Source organism: Brienomyrus brachyistius, unplaced genomic scaffold (genome assembly GCF_023856365.1).
Source record: "Brienomyrus brachyistius isolate T26 unplaced genomic scaffold, BBRACH_0.4 scaffold143, whole genome shotgun sequence".
NCBI lineage: Eukaryota > Metazoa > Chordata > Actinopteri > Osteoglossiformes > Mormyridae > Brienomyrus > Brienomyrus brachyistius.
The window spans coordinates 54,044-68,340 of record NW_026042418.1 but is presented as its reverse complement, the minus strand read 5'-3'; the positions used below and the strand labels follow the sequence as shown (position 1 = coordinate 68,340).

The window sequence follows — 14,297 nt, the reverse complement described above, 5'->3', positions numbered from 1 at the left end:
TTGTTGTGTCTTCACTGCTCGTCAGTGGTGTCTCCAGATTCCTTCCATGCTGCTGGTGCACCCTCTGGCCCAGAGAAGTTCCAGGCTCTCAGCCCAGAGAGGGTCTCTCTGCCCAAGTCCCAGGCTCCCGGTCCAAGAAGGGCCGCCTAACACTGCAACAGCCATACTACCCAGACCAGAATCAGGTGTCCCGGCTGTGCCCTGCCCACCTCCATGTGTCGTGACCTTGGCCTGCCCGCCTCCTGGTGTCGTGACCTTGGCCTGCCCGCCTCCTGGTGTCGTGACCTTGGCCTGCCCGCCTTCTGGTGTCGTGACCTTGGCCTGCCCGCCTCCTGGTGTCGTGACCTTGGCCTGCCCGCCTTCTGGTGTCGTGACCTTGCCCTGCCCGCCTCCAGGTGTTGTGACCTTGGCCTGCCCGCCTCCAGGTGTCGTGACCTTGGCCTGCCCGCCTTCTGGTGTCGTGACCTTGCCCTGCCCGCCTCCAGGTGTTGTGACCTTGGCCTGCCCGCCTTCTGGTGTCGTGACCTTGGCCTGCCCGCCTTCTGGTGTCGTGACCTTGCCCTGCCCGCCTCCAGGTGTTGTGACCTTGGCCTGCCCGCCTTCTGGTGTCGTGACCTTGGCCTGCCCGCCTCCAGGTGTCCCAGCCACACCCCATCTTCTGATGTCCCGCCAGCACCTGCCTCTTCGTCTACAGGACCCACCCCATTATCTTCTGACGTCCTACCTGACGTCACTCCTGACATCCCACTGGTACCTACCTCATAATTTCCTGACTTCCTGCCAGCACCCGCTCTGTCAACTCCTGACGTGTCACCAGCACCTGCCTCATCTCCTGCCATTGCCATGGCATCTCCAGACCAGGAGAATACCGCTCTGGAAGACTTACAGTAAGACCCCCTGGGCCTTGCCCTGAGTCCTGCTCCAGTTCAGTGGTCCAGAGGGGGTCCTGCCTCTCCGGGAAATTGGCCCAGGAGACCCCACAATTTACGTTCTTCTCCCAGCAACCCAGGGTCCAGAAGACTCCCTGTGTATCTGTCTAAGCCTCAGTTCCTGTTCCTGTCCAGCATTTTTGTCTCTCCAGTGGTTCCTACTTCTGCCTCTGTCACCACCTCTTCTCTTCCATGGTCCCCATTGAGGTCTAGTGTTTGTCCCTGGTGCTTGGTTGTGTCCCATGTCTGGTCTGTCTTGTTGGTGTGGTGTGTTCTGTCCTGTCTTGACCCGCCGGTCGCTTGTGACATTTATCCCACGTGTCCCATCGGTCCTGCCATGCCGTCTAGTCCGTTGCCCTATCTGTCTCCAGCCCTGTTCAAAATTATTTAACTAGTACAGTCATGCTTGTATTGGTTAAGGAATATTGCCAAATTTTGGTCAGTCCTTAACTCCAAGAACACTGAGAAATTGATATGTACGATTATTTTCTCACCTTGACTACTGCAATGCCTTGGATACCAGTTCAATACAGAATTAAATTCAAGATTTTATTGATTAGTTACAAGGCATTACATGATCTGGCTGCACTATATATTAAAGAACCTTTAGCCCCATATCAAAGTCAAGGATCTTTTAGATCGTCAGACCAGGGTCTCAGGTTGTTTCGAGGACTTGGCTAAAAACGAAGGGTGACATAATGGCACCTAATCTCTGGAACAACGTCCTTTAAAGGATCAGGTCACAGTACCTGTTTTTAAATCCTGTTCAAAAACACTTTTATCACTTAGCATTTTTTAAATAACAGATTTGTTAGCACTGTTGCCTTACACTTCTGGGACCAGGGTTCGAATCTCCGCCTGGGCTCTGTGTGTCGAGGTTAATTGGAAGTATTTCAATTGGAGAATGTAGCCGTGCATGTGTGAGTGTTCCCTGCAATGGCTTGTCAGCCCGTCCCGGTTTGTTCCATGCCTTGTGCCCGTAGCCCCCATGTGAGGGGCTCAGGACCCTCTGTGACCCAGAATAGGACCAGTGGTTATTGAAGATGGATGGATGTTGCTGTTTTGTCATCATCATTTTATATTTTGTGTTTCGGTTTATATTTTTTTCTCTTGCAAAGCACTTTGCACACTCTGGCTACATAAATAAAGTTTAGTATTATGCTCTTAACACTAACTGGCTTTTCGAAAACGCCACCTATCGAACGCCTGTGCTTTTGCAATGTTGTGCATTGCTCATCTAAGCGAGTGCGACAGATATACCAGCTAGAAAATATTCATAAACGCGGGGTAGTAGTGCGAAGAGCCTTTAAAGTCTTTATATTTATTTTGAAGTAAACACAAGAAGAGAAACTGTGTCCCCGGGCACAGATCATCCATCAGATCAATCATACTTAAAATGATAGTACCGATACGTAGAGCAACAAAGGGCAAGCGATCTTCTGACCTGACAAGGGTGCACAAATAGGAAATTGAAATCATAACCATCAATAACACGACGAGAGGTAAAGACGGCGTCCCACAGCCATTCAGGCCCATGTAGAGGATCGCAGTCAGCAGCACGGGTCTGCTAATGCATGCGCCGCTGCACAGCGGCCGTCCGGATGAAAGTCACAATCCAACCAATCTCTCCACCTCATTGCATAGCGTTTCTGTGTCCTGTTAGTGTTTCTCAACTTCAGTGATGATCCTTATGCAACCTCTGCTCCGTTGTTTTGCCTGTAAAGCATATCTGAAGCAAAATGAGAATCTAGTGACCTAAAAAAAACTCAAAAAACGTCAAAATGCGATATTGTATCCTTCAAGCTATTGAGATAACTGCACAGAGGGGCCTATTTGAATCGTTAAAATGCAAGGAAAAAAGAAAAAAACACATTATCAATAGACTCCCAGTACTGGCTAATGACACAGGGCCCAGTAAATTATTCAGTGAGGTAACTGGTTTTGGCTAAACCCAGGAGTTTTGAGGATGTGTTATTTAAGGGGGGCAGTTCAACACATTTGTCACGCAACGCTAAGAGTGTATCATGGCCGTCTTTCCTTGAAACGTTCACCGTTCAGCTGCTGTCCCATCATCTGTGTCATGGTGACCCTGGACCAGACCAAAACATTGGCTACTATAAGGTTTGCATGTTTGCCATGTTTGGTGGTAGGGCTTGGGCTGGGGGGGGTGGGGTGGGGGATGGAGGTATTGCTATCTTCAGTAGGCGTCCTCAGCTCTTCATCACTTTGTTGCTCAGTTCGTTCCCTCTCTACACCTCCAGCTCAAAGCCCAACCCAACTTTGTGTCCCCCAGTATTAAAGCTTTTGCCATCAATCAGCGCAGAAAGGGTGAGCTTCACACCTGAGCCGGGGAGGGAAAGTGAGAGAGAGGGTAATTTAGACCAATCGTTCCATAATTAGTATTCTTAACAGCCATATATTGATTATCTTGCATCACTGACAGCTTCTTGGAAGGGTTCTTCTGGGGTAAATACCAGACACATCATCCATACAGACGTTTTTAATAGTTTAAAAATAAATTGTGATCAGGGCATCTTCGTCTGCTCAACAGAGGGTATTTTCACTGGTTCTGAAACAGCCAGTCTGGACTATGGTCCAGTTCAGTGGGAGAACCAGGGCCCACATTCAGCCCAGCGGGTGATTAATCGTGCTTCAGGAAGCAGCAGGTTCACCCTGAGATGGGCTCAGAGACCTGCACCCGGTTTAATTACAAAACTGTAAGTGAGGCTTTACCTGGCCGCAAGCTATGCGTGTAGCCAATTCCAACTAAACTTGCGTTGTTCACTTTGGCCTGTAGGGGGCGGTAAAGAGAACGTTATGCAAAATATATTTGTATATCCACATGATAAAACTGAGAATGAATGCATCAGCTAACCAGGGTTTGAATGTATAGCTTTTCCAGTATGTTTTCGGGCACATCGGTAGCATTAAACACATTATCCAGAGTGCACTGGGGTTCATGTATCTGAGGAGGGAAGACGCTCACCGACAGAGAGGTGTCCTGGTCCAGCTGGTACTTGCCAGCGATGCCGAACCGCGTGTTGTTGCTTCCGGCAGTCCAAGCCAGGCTGACTGCTGTCTCCAGTTTGTCGTTCACCTTCTGGTAGATGGAACCTCCGAATTCCGTACCTTCGTTCCTGGAATGAGAAACGGCTCCCATGAGGAGCTGGGATCCCCAGCCGGACCCTGAGGGACCCCTGTCTCGCCACTCACACATTGGTGTGCAGCTGGAAGTCGCCGGCCTTGTAGCCCAGCGCGAAGTTGTTCTGGACCAGCTTGGACTTGGCCGTGTCGAAGGCCATCTGATAGCCCACCAGCCAGCCCTCGTAGCCCAGCACCGCGGCACCGTGCACCGTGGGCCCCGCGAGGTCGAAGTCCACGTCGCAGCCCAGGTTCACGTACTCCCGCTTATAGCCGGCTTTCAGCTTGCCGCTTTTCTTGCTGCGTGGGGGGGGGGGGGGGGGGGGGGAATAGATGCATTCATACTGCGTCAGTCTCACTATCGATGAAATGCTGAATCCCGGAGCTCATGCTGGCTGCATTACCAGTCCTGAACACATTTAAATTCATGCTTTCGTGACACAGTTTACCAGGCACTAAGGAAGAACACAAATGGTCAGAAACTTACCCTGTGTTCGGCACAAATGAGGTGTCAAAAGTCAGCTTCAAACCCTGAGCGAGCTGCAGTGCGATTACAACAATAATTAAAAAGAATCTGTTAGCTTTGCAATACAGGTTGTACAGTAATTTTTATTATAATCTGCCTGTTATTCACTGAGTTAAGGGGAGGTGCAGTGACATGCCACAACCTCCAGTCATACACAGCTGCAGACCCCCTGAACCCTTCCAGTTAGGGTGACACATGCATACGGAACCAAAAAACTTTAGTTTATTGGTGTCACAAGTTTTCAAACTGTAGATTATCTGTATAACATGTTTGAAAAACATTCCTATGCATATATTTGTGTGTTTCATAGTCAATCTATTTTAAATATAAATATTTAATGTTTTAATTTTGTTTAATTTTGATTTTGTTTTTTGCGTTTATGCGTATAAATTCATACAACAAAAAACATGAATGACATTTTTTTTTATTGATATTGGCAGTTATCTGCGATATTTTGTCAAAGTCCTGCAAAAATATTTATTAATCATTTTTAAAATCTGAAACATTCTGGATATTAATTAAATTATTAGATTCTCAATGGTATAATGTTTTGGAAACGTGTTATTCAAGATTAAAATACATTTACATCAAGATTAAAACGGTACTGCAGCAATATCAATAATTTCAAACATGGTGATATTTATTGTTTTATTTTATTCTCTTTTGCATATGTGCAATCCTAGGGTTGACTTGAGAGTTGTGAATTGTTCAGCACAGAGAGCCGTGGGCCTGAGAGCGGTGGGGCCTGAGAGCGGCGGGCCTGAGAGCGGTGGGGCCTGAGAGCGGCGGGCCTGAGAACGGTGGGGCCTGAGAGCGGCGGGGCCTGAGAGTGGTGGGGCCTGACAGCGGTGGGGCCTGAGAGCGGTGGGGCCTGAGAGCGGCGGGGCCTGAGAACGGTGGGGCCTGAGAGTGGTGGGGCCTGACAGCGGTGGGGCCTGAGAGCGGTGGGGCCTGAGAACGGTGGGGCCTGAGAGTGGTGGGGCCTGAGAGCGGCGGTGCTGAGAGCGGTGGGGCCTGAGAGCGGTGGGGCCTGAGAGCGGTGGGGCCTGAGAGCGGCGGGGCCTGAGAGCGGCGGGGCCTGAGAACGGCGGGGCCTGAGAGCGGTGGGGCCTGAGAATGGTGGGTCTGAGAGCGGCACCAGCAGCCAGACACTATTCTCAACCTCAGTGAATTAAAGGGAGTGTATTTTCCAGCTGGCTAACTCACCTGGTCCTCCAGGGTAATCTCGCTGGTCAGGTTATTGTCCGTGTTCCACTTCTGGCTGAAGCTGAGCCCCAAGTCAGGCAATTTGTACTTGGTTTCCAGGTTTCCAGTGGCCTTGCCAGTGTCTACGCTACTGGATCCAGAGGTAATGAACTCCTTAGAGACAGAGACCCAAGGGGGGTTGGGCAGAGATAGAAAAAGAGAGAGATTGCGCGATGCAGCGGGGTCCAAGTGAAGCGCAAGCAAGGGTAGAGACAAGGTCAGGAGGCGACAATGGAAGAGTGAAACAGAGGAGAAGGAGGTAGAAGAGGAGGGCAGCGAGGAGGGGGCAAGAGACAAGAGACAAAAGAGATTAGGAGTGGATATAGCCCTGGTGAGTATAGCTACTGCTACAACACTGCATTGTGGGAAAGGCAGAAAGAGCCAGGCAGCGAGAGAGAGAGCGAGAGACAAGGAGAGAGAAAAAGGAAGAGAACAAAGGGGTAGAAAAGAGAATGTAAGAGAGAAAGAGTATAAAAACGACTGTCTTTCCTTCCTGTTTTCATTTCCAAAATAAATCACTGTGTTGTGCAGAATGATGACTTTTCCCCCCCCCTCCTAAGAGGAAGAGGCGGGGGCTGCCTGACGGCACAGATGCTGCTCACACATGGCAATAAATGAGCAGGAGCTCAGGTTCTCCACACATGGGCTTTAACGTTCTGTTCTTCATTCTACTTTTTTGACATTCTCCTTTTCATTCCATGCCATTTCTGGCTTCTTATATCTGTCTTCCCTGACTTCAACAAACAAATGGCCTCATTCGCTCACTCACACACTTTCACTTACTCATTTGATCATTCACACGCTCACTCACTAATTCAAACACTTTCATCTTCTCACTCATTCAGTCATTCGTACACTCATTCGCGCGCTCAATCATTCTTTCTCTCACTTGATCTGACACTCATTCACTCACACGATCATCTTCTCACTCATTCACTTACTCCTGACACTCACTCACTCACACTTACCGTCTGGCGGCACGATCCAGAATGGAAGCAGGACAGGGAGACAAGTCAGAAGTTAAAGAAATTCACACAGTCTGACGTCACTATACCATGGAGGTGCACAAATATGCCAAAAAAATGCAGAGTGAAAATAAACCGTGTGTCTTAAGGCGACTCGCAAGCCTGTCAGTCAGTGTGAGGCACCGCTGAGGTAAAGCACATTGCAGGCTTTTCCACAAGCAGAAATGATCTCCTCTGGCATATTAACATCAGTCTGCTTTAGTTAAATTTCCAATTTTCTCAGGAAAGGAATCCCGGTTGCTAGAGACAGACAGACAGAGACACAAACAGAGAGGTATAAAGGGAGAAACTAATAATGCAGAATGTTCATTCTTTTATTGGTAATAATTAATGCAAATTGCTTTGGCAAAACAAACATTAACTTCCACTGCAATTAAACTGAAGGGAAAACCAAAATCAGAGGTAGGGATGGACATCACAGAGAATGAAAAAAAGCAGGTTGATCTCCCACAGGGAAACCGTGGAGGGACGTAATCTGCAATCAAGTTTCCCTGTTCAAAATGTCTGCAGCCCTCAAATTCAGCCCACACAAGACTGAAGAACAGAGGGGCTCTGGACCAGGCACATGGATGGGGGAGATTTAACCATTTTACTACACGGGCACCCAAAGTCTCAGAAACACACCAATAACCACACAGGCCAAGAGCAGAACGGACGTTCCAGACAGTCATCGTGTTGGGTATTCACAGGACGAACCATTAAGCCGGAATGTTTGTGGAGCTTGTTAAAGCCAAAAACAAATAAACAATACTTGAAATGGTTTGGATCACATAAATATCATATCATATATAAATATTAGTGATACATAATGTTTGTTAGTGTACATACATACTATCTTTGCTGTCGGTACCCAGCCTCACATGCTAACTGTCTCAGTGACTGTGGAAACTTGTGTTTCTTGCAGTAGCTTTTAAATCTACCGTTAATTTTGCATTTGAGGAACACTTAATAATGGGTAGTACTCCCATATACACTAGTAAGTAGTGCTCCCAGTGCATACAGTACTTTGTACATACAGGGCATCATTCGGATGGCTTGTATATTATATGAAAAGATCTAGACAGGAAATGACAAAGCATTTCATGAAGTTTACAGTACAGTTCTGCTTGTGCAAAAATTGGTAAACAACTTTTTATGTCATGGCTCAGGCTTGCAGACAGTTATAGATTGAGGTGGGGGGGGGCAAGCCTTATTCACGGATTTCCACATTCGCATGGATCCGCCCCCCCTTGTGACTGTACAAATGCAACATTCAGCCTTCTGCAGAATGTGGGCATTGTCTTAAAAAAGGAGAACGTCTGTCTATGGTTCACTTTACGCTGCAGGTTTTTAACACTATAACAATGAATTTTCCTTCGTATGTCTGAACATCGACTCACAGATAATCGTATTCTGTTTGTTCATCTAAAAACGTGAAAAAAAGTCCGTCACATCCTGATGAGCTCGGAAAAGGTGGTTCGCCTGTAAGTGAAGGTTAGTCTGACTCGAGGGAAGTACTACAGGCTCACTTACGACCCCACTCTCCGATTTGGTCTTCAGGTCCAGCTTCACAAGCCCAAATCCTGCAGAGAGTATGGTGGAGACGAAGAAACAACATCAGTGCAATGAGTTTTGGGACGTGCGTAAATCAGAATGGAACCTGTGACGGTCCACAAGGGAGTGCAGTGTTCATATCTCCATCATAAACAAACGATGGAGATCTTTGCATGTCTAGTAGAGTCACACTCAACGTTTGATATTCAGCGGCAAGACACCAGCAGGTCATCTTATTAAACCTTTGATTTAGACTAGAATCCTGGATTAATTAGAATAGTTTTGGATGACAGACCAGTCAAACACACTACCTTGCACTTGTTGCTGATCACCGGGAATCGTCACCCACTGTCATATCGAACTGGTCACAATTTAAGACCCTGACTGGTACGTGTTTTTGCGAGGCCGCTAACCCGCGTGCGGGAGCCCACCACACGCACCAGCAGTGGATGAACCTCAGGTCAAGTAGCTGAAGGGGAAATCAAGCTAGTTGGCAACACTAAGAAGCAGCCGTATCATCGCACAGGAAAAAAATCCTTTTTCAAGATTATAAACAGGTCGCTTTTAAGGGCATTAAATCCAGACACATTATCGCAAACAGAGCCTGACGCATGCCAGGCTTTCGATCGCAGCCTGAGAAACACTGCGTCCGTTGCATCACTTTTTCTGCGCAAACCAGGTCAGGGCCGCTGTGACGTTGGTTACTCACCGTAGCCCTTGCTGAAGACATCCTTGGCAGATTTGCCCAGGTCAGAGTATGAGGGGGGGACAGCCATGATGTCTGTGACAGGACAGGTCGGAGGTCAGTATCTGACTCTGAGGGGGGGAAAATGCAATATTCCTTCAGTTGGCAGCAAACTCGCAATTCTTGAAAAACGGTCTCTCTATTTCTGACATCGAGACAGAAAACAGGCCACAGTCCAAAAAGAAAGGATATATTAAGAATATACTGAGTTCTCCTGAGTATTTTAGCAGTCTAGCCATATTTCATCATGGCACATGTTACAAGAACGCTACCATGTTCCGGTGCCCCTGCTGAAATCCGCGCCCCATAATCACGCAGGGTTTCCGCCCTATTTGTGTCACCTCTGTCCGCGCCCATAGCAGATAACACAACCGAACGAGTCACTTCAAAAATATGTTCAAACTACACCGTCTGGGTAAGCATCCACCTGACATGCGGTGATGTGGTTGCTAGGCGACCACTGTCATCCAACCTCCATCCGCAATAGTTTTTGAGTTGCTGGCCTGTTAAGTTACTCTCATTGAGTACTGCAATTAAACACCCTCAAGTCCTCGACCTTCAACATCTGTCTTAAGCTATATGACAAGTTACCGCCCACACAAAGATGTTATATTCTACAAACTCAACCATTCGCTATTATAGTACTTACAAGACAACACCTCAAGGCTCAATATTGCTTCCATGATTTAAAGAAATCAAGAATTTCAGTTCCCTGTATTATGGCTAGCAGCCTCTGGTCCAGCAGTGCCATGGAACGGGATGGATCGGGCTCGATCTCAGCTCATCTTCTCACGTGTTACTTATGACTTGCGTGTTAGGTCACATCAACTTGTGTTCTTGGTGACAACAGGGTGATCAATCAGACAATTTATGGAAGAAAAATTGCCTCAATAGCTTCTAGTTAAGCCACTCAGAATAAAGATCCGGACCTCACAGTTGGTGAGCAAAGTTTTGCGCTTAAGGCAGTCCAGTATTCCGCAGTGTCTGCCTTGGGCAAACAAATTCCTTTAAACAGAACAACCTCTTAAAATCGGTAAACTAAGAAAGAGGTGTAAGTATATAGACTAACCATGGCTAGAAATTAATATCTGAGTGAAGGTGATATAGGGACTCTGCAAATGCACCTCAAAGCGAAGTGTTTATTAAGGCAGATGACAGGTAACCCAGGTCACACTCTTCCGAAAGTGATTTAACACTGTGTACTACTTCGTTTTCTTTAATCAAACTGCGGAGATGTAATCATCCAGTCTCTTTTATTTTGCCATTAAGGGATGTTAAAGGCTTTCACTTCCGCAAAATTATACATAAGGATACACAAGGATCAATATCCGAAACATTATATGCGCGATGTTGGCCTGTTTAATTTTCATCGAACCGCGTCCATCAGTCAATCGTCTAATCTCACTGTAACTCGGCATCGCGTTTCAGGCCTAAATAACCTGCAAACGAATGAATTTGCAGAACTTCCACAGAGGTGCAGTACAATTACATTAAACGACTGCAAACTGGGTTTAGGCAGATATAGAAACATTATCTTGCCGGAAATAATCCGGAGGACCTTGGCAAAACAAGCACAAAATTCAATACTATGTGCAGAAACAGCCAGTACAAGTGCGTTATAAGAACGGATATATTTCACAATTAGGGCTACTATATATTTTAATCTCAATGTCATCGTCACCAGCTTGTTTAAATTTCACATTCAGATAAAAGGGCAAGTTTCGCTACTGTACAGTCTAATTCTACGGACATCTGCTATTTATAGTTTTAGTTAATCGCATCCACAGTTTAATCTCGCCGAGAACAAGATCCGTTATCTCCGCATGGTCATGTCATTGGGCTTGGACGATCGGAGGTGCAAAAAGCCTAAAAAAAAATCACCAAACCAGTCATGGGATTGACAAATAAATGGTACCAAAATACATAAATCGCTTAAACATTGATTGATATAGGTACATTCAATTACGCCGGGCCTGTTATTGCACCTAATATTGCAGAATTCAACGCTGAAGTGTCCAGGAACACGCTCAAGAAATAATCTGCGCTTTAAAAAGAGAATCCTCTTTTTACAAAATGTTTTTTCCCCCCACAGTCAGACTTGGCCGGATAGCCAGTGATCTTACCGCTTTTGTTCCGCAAAGGCAGCGCCTCTTTTTGCGTCTCACGGTAGAGGACAAGGTCTGCGGGAAGGAGAAGCGGCAGCGAGCAACACCCACTGAGCATGCGCGTTCGGCCCCACGCGGTGGTGCGTGCTGCTCATGCAGCTGCAAACACTGGCCGCAAATTTACTGTAATAATTATATTATAGGCTTATTTAATTTAGACAGAAGTGGTGGAAAAATTCTTTCAATCTAACATACAAATGAAATGCATACTTTGCAAATGTTGATTTTGCTTTAATATGTATGGTTATTCAGTGCGGGCGTTGATAGGCCTATTTCTTTAAGAATATTTTGATCTTTATAGCTTAAAATTATTTTTAAAACCAGATAGCAGATTTTCCTTATGTTATGTACGTGTTCTATTTAAACTGTGAAATGGGCGTGTCGACAGACAGACGTGAATTTCAGTGGGCTGATTTGCGCTTCCGTGTTACATCCAGAGCTTGTAGCCTACTGCAAAATCCTAACACATTATATGAAAAAAATATATAATAAAATGCATCGTTCATAGGATGAGTGTAATTTAAACTAAAAAGTGATATAAGCTAAATGGGCTAAAAATGAAAATGTACGAATTTGTTCAACGTAAATCTGTTTTATTAAGCTAAAATTTGGATTTTTGTACTGTTCCACTCCCACTCTACGTTTGTGGAAAGTATTTTCTGCCGGTGGCGAACGCACTTCCCCCGCTTCCTCCCGCGATGGGCTGGTATTTCGTCCCGGACGTACATCAGCAAGGCGCCCTGTGCTGCTCGGGATAGGCTCCACGCCCCTGCGACCCTGCTCAGGATAAATGGTTGAGGATGAACGATTTGTTGCTAATTATCTTGTATATTAACCGTTCATATTAAATGTAACCTGTTCACTGATGATAGTGTTTAAAGCAGCAAAATGTAAACAATATATATCATATACCTCCACCAGAGGTCGCCACACACCAAAGAGTACTTTTTCCACGTAATGTTTATTGTTGAGGACTTGATATATATCTTTCGGGGTTTTTGTTCTGCAAGCAAATTCATCATGCTTAAAGCACTTAAACAAGACACTTTTATAGCATGTTTACTGTTAAAGTTAAGAACATTTGACTATTTCTTAACCACCTGTTATAATGGCTCTCACAGTTGTTCTTTAAAAAGGAGGTTTTCATTTTAATGGCCTGCAATGCATCATTCCAATTCAGTTCTTTTGTATAGTTTATACTGTGTCAGCACATGAACTACAGTTGATCTTGATATTTGCCAATATGTTGTGCTGCACTTTCCAACATGTCTTTGGACAACCCAATTCCAATCCCAGTCCCAGTCCCATTCCCAATCCCAGGCTGGAAGCCTTGTACCGATCCCAGGAAAACATAAAGCACAAGGCATGGGAATACCCTGGATGGGACATCCCTTAATCACAGGACACACACAAACTGGGCAATTTAGAGGCACACTCATCAGTGAATACATTCTGATTCTGGTTCAACTTACTTGAAAACTCTGTTGTTAAGTAATAAATTTTTTTAAGGAGAGTATAATCCTGGAAGTGCTAATCCAAGCGCTTCCGAAAGAGGTAGGTGTTTAGTTGTTGTTTGAAGGCACCCAATGACTCAGCTGTTCGGACATCTAGGGGACGTTCATTCCACCACTTAGGTGCCAAAACAGAGAGGAGTCTAAGTAAATGTCTTCCTCTAACAGACGTTGGCATACCTGTCTAAACGGGGACTGTCCATTCATTTCTGTGGGAAAATCCCTAATCCCAATCATGACACCCTTAGCCCCCACCCAGCCCTCACCTTAACCACAAGTAACCAACCAAAATACAAGACTTTTCACGTCTTTGACATTTTTACTTTTTTGATTGCTGTCACAGATTTTTATAAAATTGAGGTTTTCCAAATGGGGACCTGAAAAATGTCCCCAAACGTAAGGAAGTTTCAGGTTTTACCGCAGTTTGGGTACATTTTGGTCCCCAAATGTCATCTATGTAAACCCACACACACACGCACACACAGCAGTGCCTAATTCAAAACCATAACCCTGGAGGTGTGAAACAGCATCGCTCCGCGTTGAGCCACCTGTATTTTGAACTATATGATATTAAATATTAACTCTGTCTCAACAGTTTTATTAAATGTGCAATAAATGTGATTGGTTGACTAGTGCTTAAAATGCAGTCTGTGCAAAGTTTCTGCTCTTACAGGAGCCCAGTGCTCTTACAGGAGCCCAGTGCTCTTACTGGAGCCCAGTGCTCTTACAGGAGCCCAGTGCTCTTACAGGAGCCCAGTGCTCTTACTGGAGCCCAGTGATCTTACAGGAGCCCAGTGCTCTTACAGGAGCCCAGTGCTCTTATTGGAGCCCAGTGCTCTTACAGGAGCCCAGTGCTCTTACAGGAGCCCAGTGCTCTTACTGGAGCCCAGTGCTCTTACAGGAGCCCAGTGCTCTTACTGGAGCCCAGTGCTCTTACAGGAGCCCAGTGCTCTTATTGGAGCCCAGTGCTCTTACAGGAGCCCAGTGCTCTTATTGGAGCCCAGTGCTCTTACAGGAGCCCAGTGCTCTTACAGGAGCCCAGTGCTCTTATTGGAGCCCAGTGCTCTTACTGGAGCCCAGTGCTCTTACTGGAGCCCAGTGCTCTTACTGGAGCCCAGTGCTCTTTCTCTCTCTTCCCAGTGTCTTATTTATACATGATGTTGCTCTTCTTAATGCACGACGGTACTTAGTAAAGTCCCCGACACTTTGCTGTTAAAATGAAATGATCAAGATGTATTTCAAATCCAACCCATTTGATCCAAGCCCCCTGTTACCTCCCCCCCCCTCCCCAAACATGATCAAGCAGTGGAGACTCTGAACCTCCTATCTCACGGCTCCCCCCACCCCCACAGAGCTGGACATCCTGGTGACTCGCCCCGTTGACTCACCGCAGCCTGCCTGGCTCCTAGGGTCCGGGGGTGGATCGTAATAAGGTAATCACCGAGAAACGTTGTAGCCACCAGATATACAAATAATT

At 46.1% G+C, this 14,297-nt stretch overlaps 1 protein-coding gene across 1 annotated transcript; it reads right to left on the bottom strand.

Annotated features, from left to right (window-relative positions):
- Nucleotides 1-2,220: 2,220 nt before the first annotated feature.
- On the bottom strand, nt 2,221-11,441 carry LOC125728008 (voltage-dependent anion-selective channel protein 2-like). Its single transcript, XM_049005035.1, has 9 exons — nt 11,268-11,441; nt 9,109-9,215; nt 8,379-8,428; nt 5,803-5,955; nt 4,558-4,610; nt 4,143-4,370; nt 3,916-4,066; nt 3,663-3,720; nt 2,221-3,270 (listed from the first exon to the last, which is right to left on the bottom strand). The coding sequence occupies exons 2-9, from the start codon at nt 9,173-9,175 to the stop codon at nt 3,179-3,181; spliced, it is 852 nt and encodes a 283-aa protein (XP_048860992.1). The 5' UTR covers nt 9,176-9,215; nt 11,268-11,441; the 3' UTR covers nt 2,221-3,178.
- Nucleotides 11,442-14,297: the final 2,856 nt, after the last annotated feature.